Consider the following 17,450-nt stretch of genomic DNA (forward strand, 5'->3'; position numbering starts at 1 on the left):
GAGTTGTGTAAGGGCGGAATAACCTTTCTTGTTTTAGTTTTTTTGTTTGTGCCACTTCCCTTTATGTCCCAGATTGCAGGTCATGCATAGCGCTGATTCCCAGCTGTGCTGAGACCCGAATTATGTGCAGTGCGTGCCCACGGGTAGATTAACTGCAGTGTCTGTAAACGGGGTGTGACGGTAGCAGCAGGGGCGGATCTAGAGAAATTTTCTTAGGGTGGCATGAGGGTGGCAAAGAAATCAAATGGGGTGGCAAAATCAAAGCCTTTTTTTTTTTTTTTTTTTTTCAAACACATGTGCAGGTGGTTACATATGGTTAAAATAATTCAAATGCAGTAAGTATACACATTTTTCATATAAATACAGTCTATAACTTGATTATTGTCTGTAGCCCACATAATTACACACTTTAGTTACATAAAACATGTGAGTTTGGATCTTATGTACTGTATAGCCTATATAATAAATAAATATGTAGCCCAATAAGTATAAAATCCAGAAAGCTACACAACATGGGGCGGTTCATTTACAAACACAAGTCTAACTTAAGTTTCACACAGTTTTTTGTTAGAAAACAATCACATTGTTACAGCTTAAATTACACAAAATGTCAGAAATCTGCACTGTCATGAACAAAAATTTAAACCTAATTTTTCACGATTTGTTGGATGAACCCTCTGAGGTCTGAAATACAACCGGCCATTTTTGACTCCTTTTGAGTTTATGTTTGTATTTCACCCTCAAATTGTTTCATTTTATTTTTTCCCCTTGCCTTGTTTGGTATCTTTCTTTTCAGCTCAACTGAATTTAGTTGTTTTTTTCACTGACATACTGCATTAGTATTACTGATCTGAAATCACATAAAGAACTTAAAATCCTAATAGTATTTCTTTACTGTTAAAAAAACAAAAAAAACCACAGCCACCTTGAGTAAATTTTTATAACTTGAAATGCAAATATAAAATGCACATTTTGGAAACATAAACAACAATTTATCTAAAAATGCAGCCAATAGACCTGCCGTTTTTTCTTTTTTTAAATTTTGTACAACCATTTAAAAATGTTACTAAAACTCAAATGAGAGAACAATCAGGTGTTGCAATAAGATGCCCCACAAATGATGTGTGCCAGTAAAAACAGGAGAACAGCACAGGGATAAACCTGCAGGCCTGACAACAGGAGGTGTATCATTCCGCTGGTTTTCTACTTAGTGACAGTGTTTACGTTGCAAATGTGCCTCTGTGACATTCATTAGTGCCCTCACTGACACACAAAACAAAACAACGACTACACAACAGAACAACTACACAAGACAACACAACACACTAAGTATACACTCCACACTAAACGTCACAAATCTCCCACATCTAAAAACTCGCTCGCTCGCTCGCTCTGTCTCGCTGCCGTTACCGTCACTCCCAAAACTCTCCCCTCTTCCTAAACAACCAAATCCCACGTGTTGACTTTTTTTTTTTTAAATTGGTCGACATGGTACATTTTTTTGTTTCCGTATTCCACTCTCCATGTTCCAGATCCTCCATTTGGAGAGTTGTCCATTTCTGTGAGTTCATCATAGGTCTGACAGATTAAAGACCTCACAGGAAAAGGTTGTTAACTCCACTTCATGGAAATGCATAGGTGTGTCGATTTTATCTTATATAACCGTGCTTATTAGAATTTTAGTTTAAAAATAAAGAAATAAAAAATAAACAGGAAACATGCTAGCTGACTAGTCTAAAATTAAGAAACACTCAGATAAATTAAATCTGAGAACTGTTTAATCTCAAAAACGCTAAACCAAAGCATTTATTTATCACATTCTTCAATAATGAATCATGATGCTGTGCAGTACCTCACATGATCCATTGTCAACATTACAGGTTATATTCCAAATAGTCAACAACAAAGAAATATACTGAAAATAAACCAATATAATACGAAAACATGTTACTACACAAGATGTGGGCATATTATTAAAATAAGCCAAATTAATAACCGAAAAACGAATAAACTGTGGCTGAAAGGTGTGGTGCTAGGGCGACCGTGGTTCAGGGAGTTGGGATGCTCATTACAGATGAGCAAGACACTTCACCTACCGCCTCCTGGTGTTGGCCAGAGGGGCCGATGGTGCGATATGGCAGCCTCGCTTCTGTCAGTCTGCCCCAGGGCAGCTGTGGCTACAACTGTAGCTGCCTCCACCAGTGTGTGAATGTGAGAGTGAATGAGTGGTGGAATTGTAAAGCGCTTTGGGTGCCTAGAAAAGCGCTGTATAAATGCAATCCATTATTGTGCCATGCATTGTGAATGATGCATGCTGTTTGTAAAATTCATGACAACAAGGTCAATAAAAGTTCAAATTTAAAATAACAAAACAATAAAACATCGGGCTATTTTCTTCTGCTTATCTGAATTCGGGTCACAGGGGCAGCAGCAGGAAGGATGTGACCTCTTTGTCACTGCCTCCTCCAACTTATCTACGGAAATGTTGAGTTGTTCCTACGCCAGCCAATAGGTTTCATTTCTCCAGCGTGTCCCAGGTCTACTCGGGGGGCTCCTCCCGGTACTCTGGGATTTTGTCCAGAATAAGAAAGTGAAACTGACTATACAAAAGGAGTGAGTGTTCAGGTAAACTTGATCCACCTCACTGTTGTAAACTGTCTGCTGTACAGCCATTCTGGCTTCAGCTGTTTTGTATCAGAACATAGTTAATAATTACAGGTAAAATTTCAAACTCCCTATCTTAGCTAAGGTTCTTGACAGGCTGGTAAATAATTAACTTAAAAGTTATCTGGATGAAAATAGTATTTTATCTCCTCCACAGTACTGTAACTGCTTCCCTAAAACTTTTCAATGACATCTATGAAGCCAGCTCTTTTTATTGATCTATAAAAAGCTTTTGACTTTTGATTCCAATCTTTTCTTTAAGTCACACATTGACCATATATTAAAGAAACTGAGGCCGAAGTTCGTGCTCTTTTTCAGAAACAGATCATGTTTCTCTTTTACCGTTGCTGCCACTGTTTTTTTTTTTTTTTTTTTTTGCCTCTCCTGGATTACGGTGACATAATTAAATGAATGCCTCTGCTCAGTCTCTTCATCTGTTGGAGTCTGTCTATCAAGGGGCATTAAGATTTATAACTGGCTCTAATCACCACTGTACTTTATATTCTCTGGCTGGTCCTCACTGGCCTTACGAATGATGGTTCATTGGTATCACTTTATCTATAAATCCATTTCTGGCTTACTGCCCTATTATTTATCAGAGCACATGTCACCTCGTTCCCAAGTTATCACAGTCACAAGACTGTCAGAAAACTTGACCTTGAGGTCGTGGTCATTGAGATTTGAACTTGTCCAAGAGGACACCAGACCATGCCATTTGATACCATACACCTACGGTATCAATTTGAAGCTCCTACGCCACTTGGTTCTGTGTCAGATTGGCGATCTACCCAGGGTTAACCCTTCCTTGCCCTGTGATAGCTGGTCCAGGAAAAGCAGAAGACAACTGATGGATGGATGGGTGGAGGGATGGAAACCACTTCAGTCTCAGGTTATCATATTCACAAACATGGTGACCTTGCCGGCCAGCCGGCTGCCCTGCAGGATGATGAAAATACCCCATCCTGTCTCACTGGTACAACATGAGCATGTAATTCAGTCACTGTCAATGTTGGCCAGGAAAAGCATTATGTTGAGATGGGTGGGGGCTGAGCCTCCCTCCATTTCTCTATGGAGGTCGCTCATCATTGAAGTTATGACTCTGATCAGGCTGGGACACTATATTGATGGGAGCTCCCGAATTTTTGTGGACAAATGGAAGAAACCACTGGAAGCACTGGGAGTAACCTGTAAACTGGATCCTAGTGGACAACAATTATGGACATAATGTTGTAATATTCTAGTGCTGTGTAGTGTTATTATTTTGGATGTGAACCAGTCTTGTATTTGTTGGGGGGGGGGAGAGTTAAATAAAAGTTGGAAAAAAAAAAAAGAAACGAAGTGCAGTCAGATATAAAAAGACTGAATGTGATAATGATCTGCAGGAAGTTGCGTATAGGATCAGAACTTGTAAACATAACAAGATGATTCTCCACCTGCCAAAGCTGAGACATATCCAAGTCTCAGGGTGTCCACAGCACTGGGTATGAGATGGTTTTCATGACTACATGTGGACTGTTCTCACTCTGATAAGCTTCAACAGCACCACTAAGTTAATTATTTAAAATCTGAGACTTCATTTCATGGAAATTTAGACAACCCATTAACACAGAAGACAGACAAAATATTATCAATACTGGTATAAAACAGTCCAACACACACAAAGTGCTCATTAAACAGATCACCATTTACTGAACTAAATGTAAAACGGTGACAGAATCTGCTTGAAAACAGCTGCTAACTTTAAAAAAGAAACGTGTTTTCCTTCATTCTTTGTCTTTTTGACCTTCTTCCACCTTCCATGGCATTTATTACACGGTTTAGCGGTGGAAATATTCGAATTCTGGTTCTCTTTCGACTTTTGACCGGGAGCTGCAAGCTTATGCTGCCATCTTCCTTACGTCCCCCTAGTGGTCTCCCGTTTTCCTTCATTCTGATGTTCCTTTTTGTTCTTCATCTTTCACATCTTTCTCTTCACATATATCTTTTTCCTGGAAAATAAATGACCAAAAAGCAGTCAGAACAGAGTTAAAGGAACCAAATGAAAAACTCTTCTTCTTCCTCCTAACCTTCATCACTTCGTCCTTCTTCTCCCTCCTCTTCACCTCTGCCTCCACCAGGCTGTAGAAATCACTTTCAGCTCTGACAATCAGTTGCTTGGGGTCCTCCTCTCCCTCCTCACGGCCCGCCTCCTCTTCTCTGCTCTGCTCCGAGCGACTCCTCTCCTTTAGACGCACCTCCCTCTGCCGTGCCTCCAGGATCTTCTCGCGTTTAGACTCCCGCTCAAACATCTGCAGAAGTGTTGAGAAACACAGCTGCTCATCATGCAGTCAGAAGACCTCAGCTCAGTTTGTCATTGTGTCTCCTTACAGCAGCCAGCAGACTCTTTTCATTCTTCTGTAGGTTCGACAGCCCAGAGCAGATCTCCAGCAGCGTAGCCTCACCCAGCTGAGAGCCACAGGCCACCAAGCGCCCGTTGTCCTGAACACTGAGGCTGTACAGAGAGTTGTCACACACCTGGAGCCCAAAACACACATTAACATCAGAAACAGCAAGAAACGGCAACATCAGCCAGCTGTAGGACACGTCGGAGCACCTTCAGACTCAGCGTGGGGTCGCTCTGTTTGAACAGGATGTCCCACACATCCAGCACGCCATCCATCTTCACTGTGAAGAAGACAGAGGGTCTGACTGGACTCCAGCAGGCATCTGTCAGGTACGACATCTGATACCTGTGTATCAAAGAGACAAAGAGAAAGATATAGCTGAGTCTGAGCAGGATGACCATCTGGAAGGAAGACCTGGAGGTCATAAGAAAAGATCAAAGAGCAACAATGCATCAATGTTGCATTAATGCTTTGTTGCATATTATTTTGTGAAACTTTATGGCATCATTGTGACAGCCAAGTGACGAAACATTTCTCCCACTGAAAACTCTACGTCCAGATGAACAGAATCAACTTTTGGGGAAGTTTGTTTTGAATTATTATCAGAGGTTTGCAATCACTGATTCCTACTTGGTACACATGATGGATGACTCTTTGATGTCCTCAGACCAAATGCGAGCAGTCCAGTCCCCGACAGTGAGGAAGTTTTTGGGGAAGAAAGGGTTTCTCTGCAGGGCGTAGATGGGTCCGTGGTGGCTGTCGTATGTACAGACAATCTTCTCAGCTGGGGTCTTCGCCTTCCTGTTACAGGAGATGACCAGGCCCTGCTCCGTCCCCACCATGAACTTAGTTGGCTGCAGAGACATCAATGACAGAGACTGAAACACCTAAAGCTGGTGAAGTCATGATCCTGGGAGGCTCACTTTAGGACAAAACATTGTGAGACAACAATGAGCCTCATGCTATACACTGTCTTAAAGAAGCAGCTCTCGCAACTCCACAGACAACTCTTTATTGCTCTGGGCAACTATTTGGGCATTATTGAAATGAACTTTTATTTAAATGGTCACCAGGACATAAATCCTGCATGTTTGAAGTCACCAGGCAAATATGGTTTTAAAAATTCTGAAAAGTTTGCCTACTATTCTTCTTCCAGCTGCACCCTTTAGGGGTCTCCACGGCAGGTCACCTGCCTCCATCTCCTCCTATCCCAGCGTCCTTGTCTGTCACACCAACCCTGTGCATGTTCTCAATCACTACATCCATGAACCTCCTCTGAGGTCTTTCTATTTTCCTCCTGCCTGGCAGCTCCATCTTCTTCATCCTTTGTCCAGATTTTTCACTCTCCCTCCTCTGCACATGTTCAAACCAGCCTATCTGACGCTGAGCTGTCCATCACAGTTCCTCTTTCAGGAGCTTATCATCTACTTTCTCAAAGTAATTATTTAAAGAGGTTTTAGTATCGGGAGTTATACTTCCACCACCATGTTTCCTGCAGCAGAAATGCCACGTAGATTTCCTGGAGTGTCTCTGTGCCATAATGTATCCAACACTATACAGCAGGTTGGTTAAAATCAAATGTTGTGAATTAGCTCCATAGAAATAAAGCTGAATTGAACTGAGCTAATAAAAGTATGACAGCACAGTGCTACAAAACATTTTCCTACAGTAGCAGATTCTACTAAAGATTTCTTAACTGAGCAATTAAAAAGAATGATTTGGAATATCTCTGAGTCTGAGTTGAAGAAAAATTAAACCACGTTGGCCCACAATCTTCAAGGAAAGCGCCTTAAGGCAACAGTTGTTGTGATTCGGCTTTATATAATTGAAACTGAATTGCAAGTTTATCTATATTGGCAGTTCATGACTGAACAAAGAAAATCCTGAAAGAAACCCATCTACTGCAGACCTGTAGATTTGGTCTGTAGTAGATTAGGTACCAATCCTCACATGTATAGTTTCCAAACAAACACAGACAGCAGATGAACATAACACACCACACTGAAGCTCCACACAGCATCATGTAGGCTATCAAAGTTGTGGTTTGTTCTACAGAGTGATGCTGCTGAACCCAAGCTGTTTCTACTGCCTGTTCTTCTGTACTCTGGGATTTTGTCCAGAATAAGAAAGTGAAACTGACTATACAAAAGGAGTGAGTGTTCAGGTAAACTTGATCCACCTCACTGCTGTAAACTGTCTGCTGTACAGCCATTCTGGCTTCAGCTGTTTTTACTCATGACTTTAGTCTGCTTCGAAGTTCAACTTTGAATTGGTAACTATCTACAGAGTGAACACATCCCACTGTCCAACCCTGAATGGATGCAACTATCTATGTATCAGAACATTTTCTATAATCAGCGAACAGATCTTCCTCTTTGTTTAAATGATAATAGGATTCCTCACATCATTTTAAATGTTATCATGGTGCAGGAAGTGGAGTGATCTGGACTGGATGTAACTAGGATCACCCTACACATAGCTCCATCACTGAAACCAAACTACCAGAATGAAGATATCCAGTGTGAAAGGCAGCAGTGGGGATACTCACAAGTCCACTGTTGGAGCTTACCAAACAGAACCAAATGCATTCAGTAAGAATGATGAAGTTTAGCCACATTAGTAGAGAACTGTTAAATACTTAAAACGGAAACAGCTCTCACCATGGTGGGCTCAAACTCCAGAGATGTAGCCCCTAAAGCTTGGTCCAGGTTCCCCTCCCGGCTTGGGTCCAGGACTAGACACTCTGTGGGCTCAGCTAGCTTGCGGACATCCCACCACAAAACCTGACAGACAGACAGATAAAGGGTTATTTTAAAGGGTTTCAAAGGGTTTGCCAAACCATCTATCAGTCTACCTGTCCATCGGTGGAGGCAGAGAAGGCATCGGTTCCAGTCTTGGACTGCAGCCATATGATCTTGTACACTGGGTCTCTGTGGCTGTGCTCCAAAGAAGAAAACTCCACTGGCTGATTCCCTTTCCGGGTATCCCAGAACGCTAAACAAAACACACGTGTAGGTAAATAAACCTGGTAACAGAGAGAAGCTCACCTCTCTGACTATGTGTAGACCTGAACCCACCAATCTGTCCGTTATAGCTTCCCCCCACCAGAGTGTGGGAGTCTTTGGGGTTGTAGTCCAGACAGACAAGTGGAGACGTTGGCTTCAGCATCATCTCTGGTCTGTTCGGGTTTTCTGAAACAGAAAACATTGTGCAGTGAACATATTGATCCTGATGTGGTGTTAAGTCAATCTGTGGCCTCTCTGACCCACCAATGTCCCAGATGTAGGAGTCTAGGCTTATGTCTTTGGATGATTTCTGGAACTCAAGGCATGAGTAGGCGACCGCCAGCTTCCTGCCCCCATCAGGTTGCCAGGACAGGCTGGTGACAGTACGTTTGATCTCATTAGGATCTCTGAGGACACAGAAAGTACAACAATTACCAACCAGACTGCTGATTGGCCAAGGATCAGACAAGATGTGTGTGGGTTATAGGCCTAGCATGACATGCTGTGATTTTGACCCAGTGCATGTTTTTGATCTCTCTCCTGCTTTGTGTGCAGTTGTCTGTCCTCTGCATTTAGGCTGCGACAGCAGAGCTCATCATCATCATCGTTTATTTATATAGCACTTTAAAAACACCCAAGGCTGAACAATAGAAACATAATAGATACCATAAGAATAATAAATACGATAAAATAATAAACATAGCGAAAACAATAAAATATAAGTAAATACAAGTCAGTCAACCACTGAGTCAAAAGCCAGTGAATAAAAATGCATTTTCAATCTGGATTTAAAAACCAGCACTGATGTCGATTGTCTAATGTGAAGAGGAAGATTATTCCAAAGCTTAGCAGCCACGACAGAGAACGCTCGGTCTCCTCACAGTTTCAGCCGTGATTTGGGGACTGAGAGCAACAGCTGCTCAGCTGACCGGAGCGAACGAGTGGGGACATAGGGCTTCAGCAAATCAGACATATATGCAGGTGCCAGACCATTTAAAGATTTAAAAACCAATAAAAGAACTTTAAAATGAATCCTAAATTCAATTGGAAGCCAGTGCAGGGAGGCCAGAACCAGAGTAATGTGCTCAAATTTCCTTTTACCAGATAAAAACCGTGCCGCAGCATTCTGTACTAGTTGCAGATGTGTCAGAGTGCCCAGTCCAGCCCCTATTAAAAGGGAGTTGCAATAATCCAAGTGTGAGGTTATAAAAGCATGGATAACAGTCTCCAAGTCACGCCTTGAAAGAAAAGGTTTAACCTTCGACAGACGCCTGAGTTGATAGAATGAGGATTTTACCACCCCATTCACGTGACCATCAAAGGTAAGTGAAGAGTCGATTTTTAACCCAAGATTGGTAATTGAGCTTTTCAGGTGAGGGGTCAGAGCAGCAAGGTCAACATCAGGGATATCAGAGGAACGATTCGGGCCAAACAGAATTGCTTTCGTTTTACGTTCATTAAAATTTAAAAAGTTTTGAGCCATCCATAACTTAACATCACGAAGGCAATCAAGCAGGAGTCTAATTGGGGAGCTATCAGAATGACTGAAAGGAAAATAAAGCTGGCAATCATCAGCATATAGATGAAATGAAACTTTGTGTTTACGAAAGCTCCAGTGTTAGCGTCCCTTTGCAGTGTGGTGGCTGTATATGTTTTGATGATTTACTCATGCTCTGTGGAGAGGAGTGTATTTCCTTTCACATTTTTGACATTTGTTTAGCAATTATCTTCTAGGTTTTGTCTTTTTTCTCTTTTAGTTAAGATTCATTTAGTTTTCAGCTACTTCCCCAGATACCCCGGACACTGCAAGATGGCACATCAGGAGGGATATTATGTACCTTATGTCAACCCAGTGATTTATAACTGAGGACATAATAAGAGAAGTAGCAAAGTTAATGACAGTCATAATTTTTATGAAAATCATAATTATGACATCTGATCACTCAGGAATAATCAATTATGATATGCCCAAAAATCTGATCATGAAAATATGGCGATGGAAAAGGCTGATGAATAGGATGTTTGAGATAGAAATTAAAGTTACGGAATAATATTTCATAATGGTGGGCTGTTGTCATTTTAAACAAAAAGGTTTAGCTTTTGACAAAACAGGGCCACCTATTTAGACAACAGTTTATTGGGGGGCTGTGTGTGTGTGTGTGTGTGTGTGTGTGTGTGTGTGTGTGTGTTATATCACAATAAAAAGGGCATTTTTGGAACAATAGAGAGCTCTGAGGAAGGGGGGAGCTGGAGGCTGCATGCACCGCTGAAAGCATTGTTTTATTTGTGTTTGGAAAATCAGAATCAAAGTCAGACTTACACACGCTCCACCACAACACGAGGTGATTGTATCGGATCAAGGACCCCCCAAGAGAGTCAGGTGTGTCTTCACACATCAGCCAGTGTGGGCAAAGATTAAATTCTCTCTGACTCACGGTGCCAACCCCGAGCTGGGGCTCTTCCCTGCTCCACCAATAAAGCCATTTAAAATAGAGGTGGCCCAACCCTTTACCAATGACTTTGATTATGATTTTCCTTTTTTGAATTAAACAAACACAAATAAATCAGAATCAGTGAGACTTTATTTATCCCCAAGGGGCAATTAACATACAACAGAGCAGCAGCACACACACACACACACACACACACACACACACACACACACACACACACACACACCTACACCTGAACAGGTGGCCCACCATTATGAATTATTATTCCATCATTTTAATTTCTATTTCAAACATCCTATACACCAGCCTATTCCATCACCATATTTTCACGAGTTTTGGGCATGTGATTATTGATTGTTACTGAGTTATGAAATATTATAATTTTATGATTTTCATAAAAAAATATGACTGTCATTCATTTTTATTACTTCTCTTATTGGAATCAGTCACTAGAGTGAAAATGTAACCCTTGTGTCAGCCATACCTGAAGATATTGACGGTCTTGGCTGATGGTGGCTCCTGAATTTCCTCCACCACCTCCTCATCCTCGAAACACTCTTGATAGATGTCCACAGCATTGTTCTGTCTGATGCAGTGCTCCATGACCTGGACAACATCATACCATTAGAATGAGATCATAGAATGAGCCAGAAACACTCACTGATCGGTTTATTGGTTTGTCACTATCATCATACACAGACATTCAACTAATCAAATCCCAAATGTCACAGTCTGTTATGTACTCTTCTGCTGTGCAAGGCAAAATCCAGGGGTGAGGCTGTGGGTTCAAGGGACAGGTCTGGGGAAGACTGGCCAGCATGGCTGGTAGTCATTTTCTAATCATGCCCCACCTACTTCAGTAGCAAGCTGGGGCCAGGAGACGAGAGCTGCGAACCTCCTTGTACTGCAACAATTTGTGAAGGGGCTCCCGGCAGGAACAGCGGAGTGGGTCCACTGATATCGGTACGTGGGCCTCAAACTTTCTATAACACTGGCCAAAGACCAGTGGAAATTAAACAAAGGGGCAAAATATATACACTAAAGGCTGCGAAAGGTTTCTGCGTAAGGCACACCTTGATTTTGGGAACAGATTGGTGCATGATGTCTGTGCTGCGCTCAGTGGTGACATGAGGTCATCCAACACTGACCATTGGAAGGAGGAAACAACTGGGCCTTTACTGATTTTGCCGGTTCCTGTAATTTGCTCCATAGAAGAATTTTCACCAGAGAAGTCCCATGACGATACTCTACGCTCAGATTTTGACCAAGTGATAAAAATTAATGGTGCGTCCTGACAAAGCACTAACATTTTGTGATTATCAGGGATAGATTATACCAACTGAATTGTAAGGCTTGCACAGAGCAAGCACACTCCCAGTTGATGGTGCCAAAAAGCTGGTGGGAAATTATTTTCCCACTACTGTATAGTTCTGTGTAAATAATCATTCTGTATATACAATAATTTTTAATCCTACAACTGTTTATAACCTGCATAGTTCACATTTCTGTATAGCTGTATATCTCAGATTTCTGTAGAGTTTTTTTTATTTCATATTCTGTATAGTTTTTTTCATATTTATATCCTGTTCATATCCTGTACATAGCTTGTACTCACTACAGCCTGTACATACTTATAGTTATAGAATATTCATAACATACTTCATACCATGTACATTATAACATACCATAATAGATGCTGCTTCGTTTACGGGTGTCAGGCATATTTATGTGTTTTTGCGATGCACTCGCACAGTCCTCCTCACCGCTGTCTACTGTCTCACTCACTTACTGAGAGGACAGACGCACGCTCCACTTGACTGTCGCGTCTCTCACCCTCTCTGCAAAGCACTCTCTAAGCACAGCTCTTAGAGCTGATGCTTTTGCGCATGACACATTATCGAACGTTACGTTGTGTGTCATGGATACTGTTGACTCCAAGTCTCCCGACCACTATGTCGATCTGAGACAGCGAGACCGAGACAGCGAGACCAAGACAAGACCGAGGGATCCGAGACCAAGACAAGACCAAGACCACGTAAAAGTGGTCTCTAGACATCCAACTCTACTCATTACAAACCAATGACTGGTTACATGGGATATGAAAAAAAACTTCCTGCCCGGAATATCTGCTGGTAAACCAGCCAGCCATTCTGAGAGCATCTTTGCACCTTACTATTAATGAAGGTTTCATTTGAGCACATTGGCATGGACCCCGTCAAACCATTTCAGTAGAGTTCATGTGGGTATTGCTTTGTACTAGTTCTGGTGGATTATGCAATGCAATATCCCAAAGCACTGACCATTTCTGCCAGAGTGTGGCGCAAGCGCTGTTTCAGACTCATCTCCTGAGACAGCATCCCGAAAGACATACAAGGGCACTTTGTCCATGTCTCGCACAATAAAAAAAATAAAATTCCTGTACGAATTAGTTTACGAAAAAGACTTATTTGAAAGCTTAATCACAAGGATGAAAGCAATTGGGATCCCAGGTTAGACCATCTGTTGTTCAGATTGTACAGACTGCCCCAGAGCTCCACAGGATTTTCTCCCTTTGAGTTGCTGTTTGACAGGAAGTCTCAGGAAGTGTTGGACCCAATTAAGGAAAACTGGGAAGAAGGTCCATGCCCAGGAAAAAATTAAATTCAATATGTTCTAGACCCAGGGACGGTTCTAGGGGTAGGGCCACAGAGGCACTGGCCCAAGCTGAAATGTGATTGGCCCCCTGAAGTGCCCCTTTCCTGTCACTAATCTGTCCTTTGGACAAAAACGACAATCACATTACAGGTGGATATAAATCCAAGTCCAAACACCAGTGGCGCTCATAAGCCAAATAGGAATTTCCAGCAATGTTTAGAAGGAGAAGAAAATTTGAACAATCCGGTGGGAAAAGTTTTTCAACCGACAACTGATTTGAGTGTATGTTGAGGAGTTTGTTGGTAAGCGCAGATCAGTCCGTGCATGATTTCTTTGCTCTGCCTAACAAAAAGTCTGTGCCTATGCGAATATATCGCCTATCATCAGTTACTGGACTGATGATAGTTGGAAAATTTTTACATATCGCCCAACCTGTGTAACTGAACAGGAAAAAGTTAAAGGCGGGACAACAAGTCTCATTGATTAAAAATTAAATTACATTATTAGGCACTATTACATTATTAGAATATAAAAATTGTTAAACAAAAATGAATAAACAACAATAAAGTGTTTTAAACACAACAATAACTTAATTTTATACAATTATTTAATTTGAGTTTTGCTTTAGAGTTTAAAGGTTTTTCATCGAAATGCATTTACCACTTGAGTAATAATTCCAACAAAAGGTTTCTACTTTTATCTGTTTGTTACAGTGGGCTACACAACATCCATAAACAACATGCATCCATTCAATATCGATCCAGCCAACCAACATGCATTAACCTAAACATCCATAAAGCCAGCAACTGGCCCGCTAACATTCATTTACCCAACCAACATGCATCAACCCAAACATCCATCCAACCAACGTGCATAATAGTAAGACTGCGGTAGACTGCTGTGATTCATTTGAAACTTACGCTGCCCAGCTGCAGAACACTGTTGATGAAGCTCTCGTCCTTTTCCACCTTCTTTCTTACACGGATCGTTTGTTCCATCTCAGCAGGATTGATGTCTTTGGGCCATCCCCCCTCCATGTGGTTTATTCCACAGCTTGTGGTCTCAAAGCGCTCTGTGTTCACCTGAAAACAACAAGTAACACCTGAGCTTCACACAGACAGGTAATTCACATGGTGTACTGTTGCCCAGTAGGTAAAGCAGGTCACTAATCAGAAGACTGGTTGTTCAATCCCAGGCTACTCCAGGCTGCATCTCTTGGGCAAGATACTTAACCCTGAATTGCTTTCTGATGTGTTCATTGCATGTGAACATCTTTAGATGTTAGATTAAAAAAAATAAAATAAAAGGTGCTTTTATGAATCTGTGAATGAGACATATTGCATATATAAGAACCAGTCCATTTACTGTGTATATAATTTCAACCCATCTGGCAATCCAGTTCAAGATGTGTGTATGTGATCAGTTACTGCAGACTCACACTCGTAACACTCATTTTAGTTATTCTCAAGAGTGGTTGGAGCACTCCAACTGTTCCATAATAGCCCAATACTAACAAGATAACTCTAGACTATTCACATTTCTCTGTGTAAAGAAGGATAATCTGACAGTGTCCACAATTAATAAATAATTTCTAAAACTCATCAATAGCCTGAGATGTTTTCAGAAAAATAGAACATCTCCATTTTTACAACCTACAAAGAAACACTGCAGTAGAAAATGAGAGAAAACCATCAGCATTGTGCTCACAGTCTATGATGGGGCAGGAAATTAATTCTCCCAAGGGGCCACATAACAAACTGGGACTGGGAAGTTCTGGCAGATCACGGTAACATATTGTGGTCTTGTACCTCTATTCAAACTTTTTGGAATGAAGTAATAAGTGACTTCTTTAAAGTTTTGTTTCCTGCTGCTGCTCGTGCGCTGGTAAAAAAAACCCCCCCAAAACAACCCAAAGGCCCACCTCAGTGCATGCTTGTTGCTTATAGAAAACAACCCTACAGTTCGTCCTGGCTGTCTTACAAAGACAAACAACAAAAACAAAACAAAAAATTAAGCAACATTTTAACAAATAGCTCCAACCCCCCCTCAAATGCACTTGATAAAAGTGAAGAAAAACATATCTTCACTAATATTATAGTGATTTTTCTATGTCACTCCTCCAGTCCTACTCCTGTCAAAGTACCCTTGGGCAAGATTCTGAACCCTGAGTCGATGCATCGCTCGAGAGTGAGTGTGTAAGTGAATTGATCATGCCCTTTATTTAATGTGCATGAATAGCTATAAAGTAGTGCTTAGGCTTAGATGAACATGCTGCATGAATGCGTGACTGCGAGGCAGACACTTGTAGCAGGAAGCGCTCTGAATGTTCAAACTGAGTAGAAGGAATGCCAGTCCACTTAACATGGATAATAAAGTACTGGAGGAGTTCAAAGCTCTCACCTGCTGTACAGCACCAGTAGTCAAAAGCACAGCTCCCTCTGAAATCAACTTTTTTATTATTAAACTATATGTATTAAACTTTAAGTGTTACGGCTTCGCTTGGAAATCAAACGCACACTTGAGACAGTAGGTAAAAATGAGCTAAAGCTGGTTTGCACGCGTGTGGCTGCAGGTCATGTGTCGCTGGGATGAGGCTCACCTGGTGCTCTGACGTCTCCCAACATGCCTGCACCGCCTGGTCCCGGGGGCTCTTCTGGATGAAGCTGAGGGTCAGGCTCGGGTCCGGGGGGAGATCCAGCAGCAGCTCAGCAGGCCGATCAGAAAACAGACACTGACGGCCGAACTCGCTGCGGAGCTTCGAGTAAACATGAACGATCTCCATACTGCCGCTAAAACACCGAGAACTCACCGAAGAGCCAGCTCCAATCGTCCGTTACAGTAACCTCAACTTGGGTCTGTAAACCGGAAACAAACTCGGTTCAGTTTGTTGTTTCCTAGCAACGCTGTGAAAAAGACAGCATCCTAGCAACAAGGACAGGGGTGGGAAATATACAGTATACAGAAGTGCAAATAATTCGTTACTGTACTTAAGTAGAATTTTAAAAATATCTGTAATTTAATTGAGTATTGAGGGTTTTTTTCTGAATACTTTTACTCCATATATTTTTAAGCAAATATCTGTACTTTCTGCTCCTTACGTTTTCAATAAAGCCTCTTTTGTTCTAACGCAGGGGTGTCCAACTCCAGGCCAGTGTCCTGTAGGTCAACACACCTGAATCAAATGATTAGTTCATTACAGGCCTCTGGAGAACTTCAAGACATGTTGAGGAGGCAATGTAGCCAGTAATTCAGCTGTGTTGGATCCAGGACACGTCTAAAACCTGCACGAAACCGGCCCTTGAGGACTGGAGTTGGACGCACGATCTGATATCGTCGTGTTGGTGTTGTTCCCAGATCAAAATAGTAAATGTTGTTCCAAATGTTGATCAACATTGCAAGTGACCAATCAGAATGTTGCAACGTCATACTTTTGCGACTTCGGGAAAAACTACCGTAAAACAAAAAACGCTAAGCAGAATTGATATTGTCCTTGCAACATTGGAATTTCATAAATGCACGAATGGCTTGGCGTGCCAAAGAATAACGTCACAACAATGTGGTTGATCCTGGAACAACAGGATCAACCACATTGTTGTGACGATATCAGATCATCCGAGTTGCACACCCCTGGTCTAATGCATTTCGGAGGAGTTATTAATTCATGTCACTGTGAGCCTCCAAGCATCAAACGGATTTGAGCCTAAAAAGCAACGTATGAAAGCCAATCCTCTTTGTTTATTCATCACCGGGGGTGCTGCATAAAGAGAGGCGACTTCTGCCAAAGTCAGGGTTAGTCGTGGTTAGATGGCTTTGTAAAGTACAGGCAGACAGAGTAAAGCTAGTCAGTGATGGTAAGAAACACGACAATTGCCTGTTTGTGGCTCAGCAGAAAATAACACAAATTTCATTGAATGCTGGGGATACTGACATTTTATTTATCTTTCTGAGTGTGGAGTTGGGCTGTTCTTCTTCAGGCCCAAAGGAGCTACACAGATCTTACTTTGCATGTGTGTCCTGGCCAAATCTAAACCTGAAGGTAAAAACTGCCAGAGTTCCAGGATACAACATAGCTTTATTGCTGAAAAGCAATTGTAAGTTTCAACAGAAATAAACATGCCATTCAGTAACAACCCCTCACCCCATCTGGTTGCAGCAGATAGCTGCCCCTCCCTGAGCTTTGCTGAGTCGCCATCCTAACCGGTACCTATGGAATCAGAACGATGCCACCTTGAAACGAAACCGAAAAATGGATTGAAACCGAAAAAAAATATTGTAACTGAAATAAATGTACTGAAAAATCTTGTATTGAA

The 17,450-nt window shown here is 41.7% G+C and overlaps 1 protein-coding gene across 1 annotated transcript; it reads right to left on the reverse strand.

Moving 5' to 3' along the window:
* Positions 1-4,327: 4,327 nt before the first annotated feature.
* Positions 4,328-16,331, reverse strand: LOC146549635 (dynein axonemal intermediate chain 2-like). The gene is made up of 13 exons (XM_085261317.1): positions 16,239-16,331; positions 15,740-15,995; positions 14,061-14,222; positions 10,991-11,112; positions 8,318-8,460; positions 8,126-8,239; positions 7,903-8,042; positions 7,709-7,831; positions 5,679-5,902; positions 5,258-5,393; positions 5,032-5,178; positions 4,731-4,952; positions 4,328-4,652 (listed from the first exon to the last, which is right to left on the reverse strand). Exons 2-13 carry the CDS (start codon positions 15,920-15,922, stop codon positions 4,590-4,592), a joined length of 1,779 nt encoding a protein of 592 aa, XP_085117443.1. The 5' UTR covers positions 15,923-15,995; positions 16,239-16,331; the 3' UTR covers positions 4,328-4,589.
* Positions 16,332-17,450: the final 1,119 nt, after the last annotated feature.

This window comes from Mchenga conophoros, linkage group LG22 (genome assembly GCF_057382185.1).
Source record: "Mchenga conophoros isolate Kocher_MC1m ecotype Shallow Benthic linkage group LG22, M_conophoros_male_GT1.1, whole genome shotgun sequence".
NCBI lineage: Eukaryota > Metazoa > Chordata > Actinopteri > Cichliformes > Cichlidae > Mchenga > Mchenga conophoros.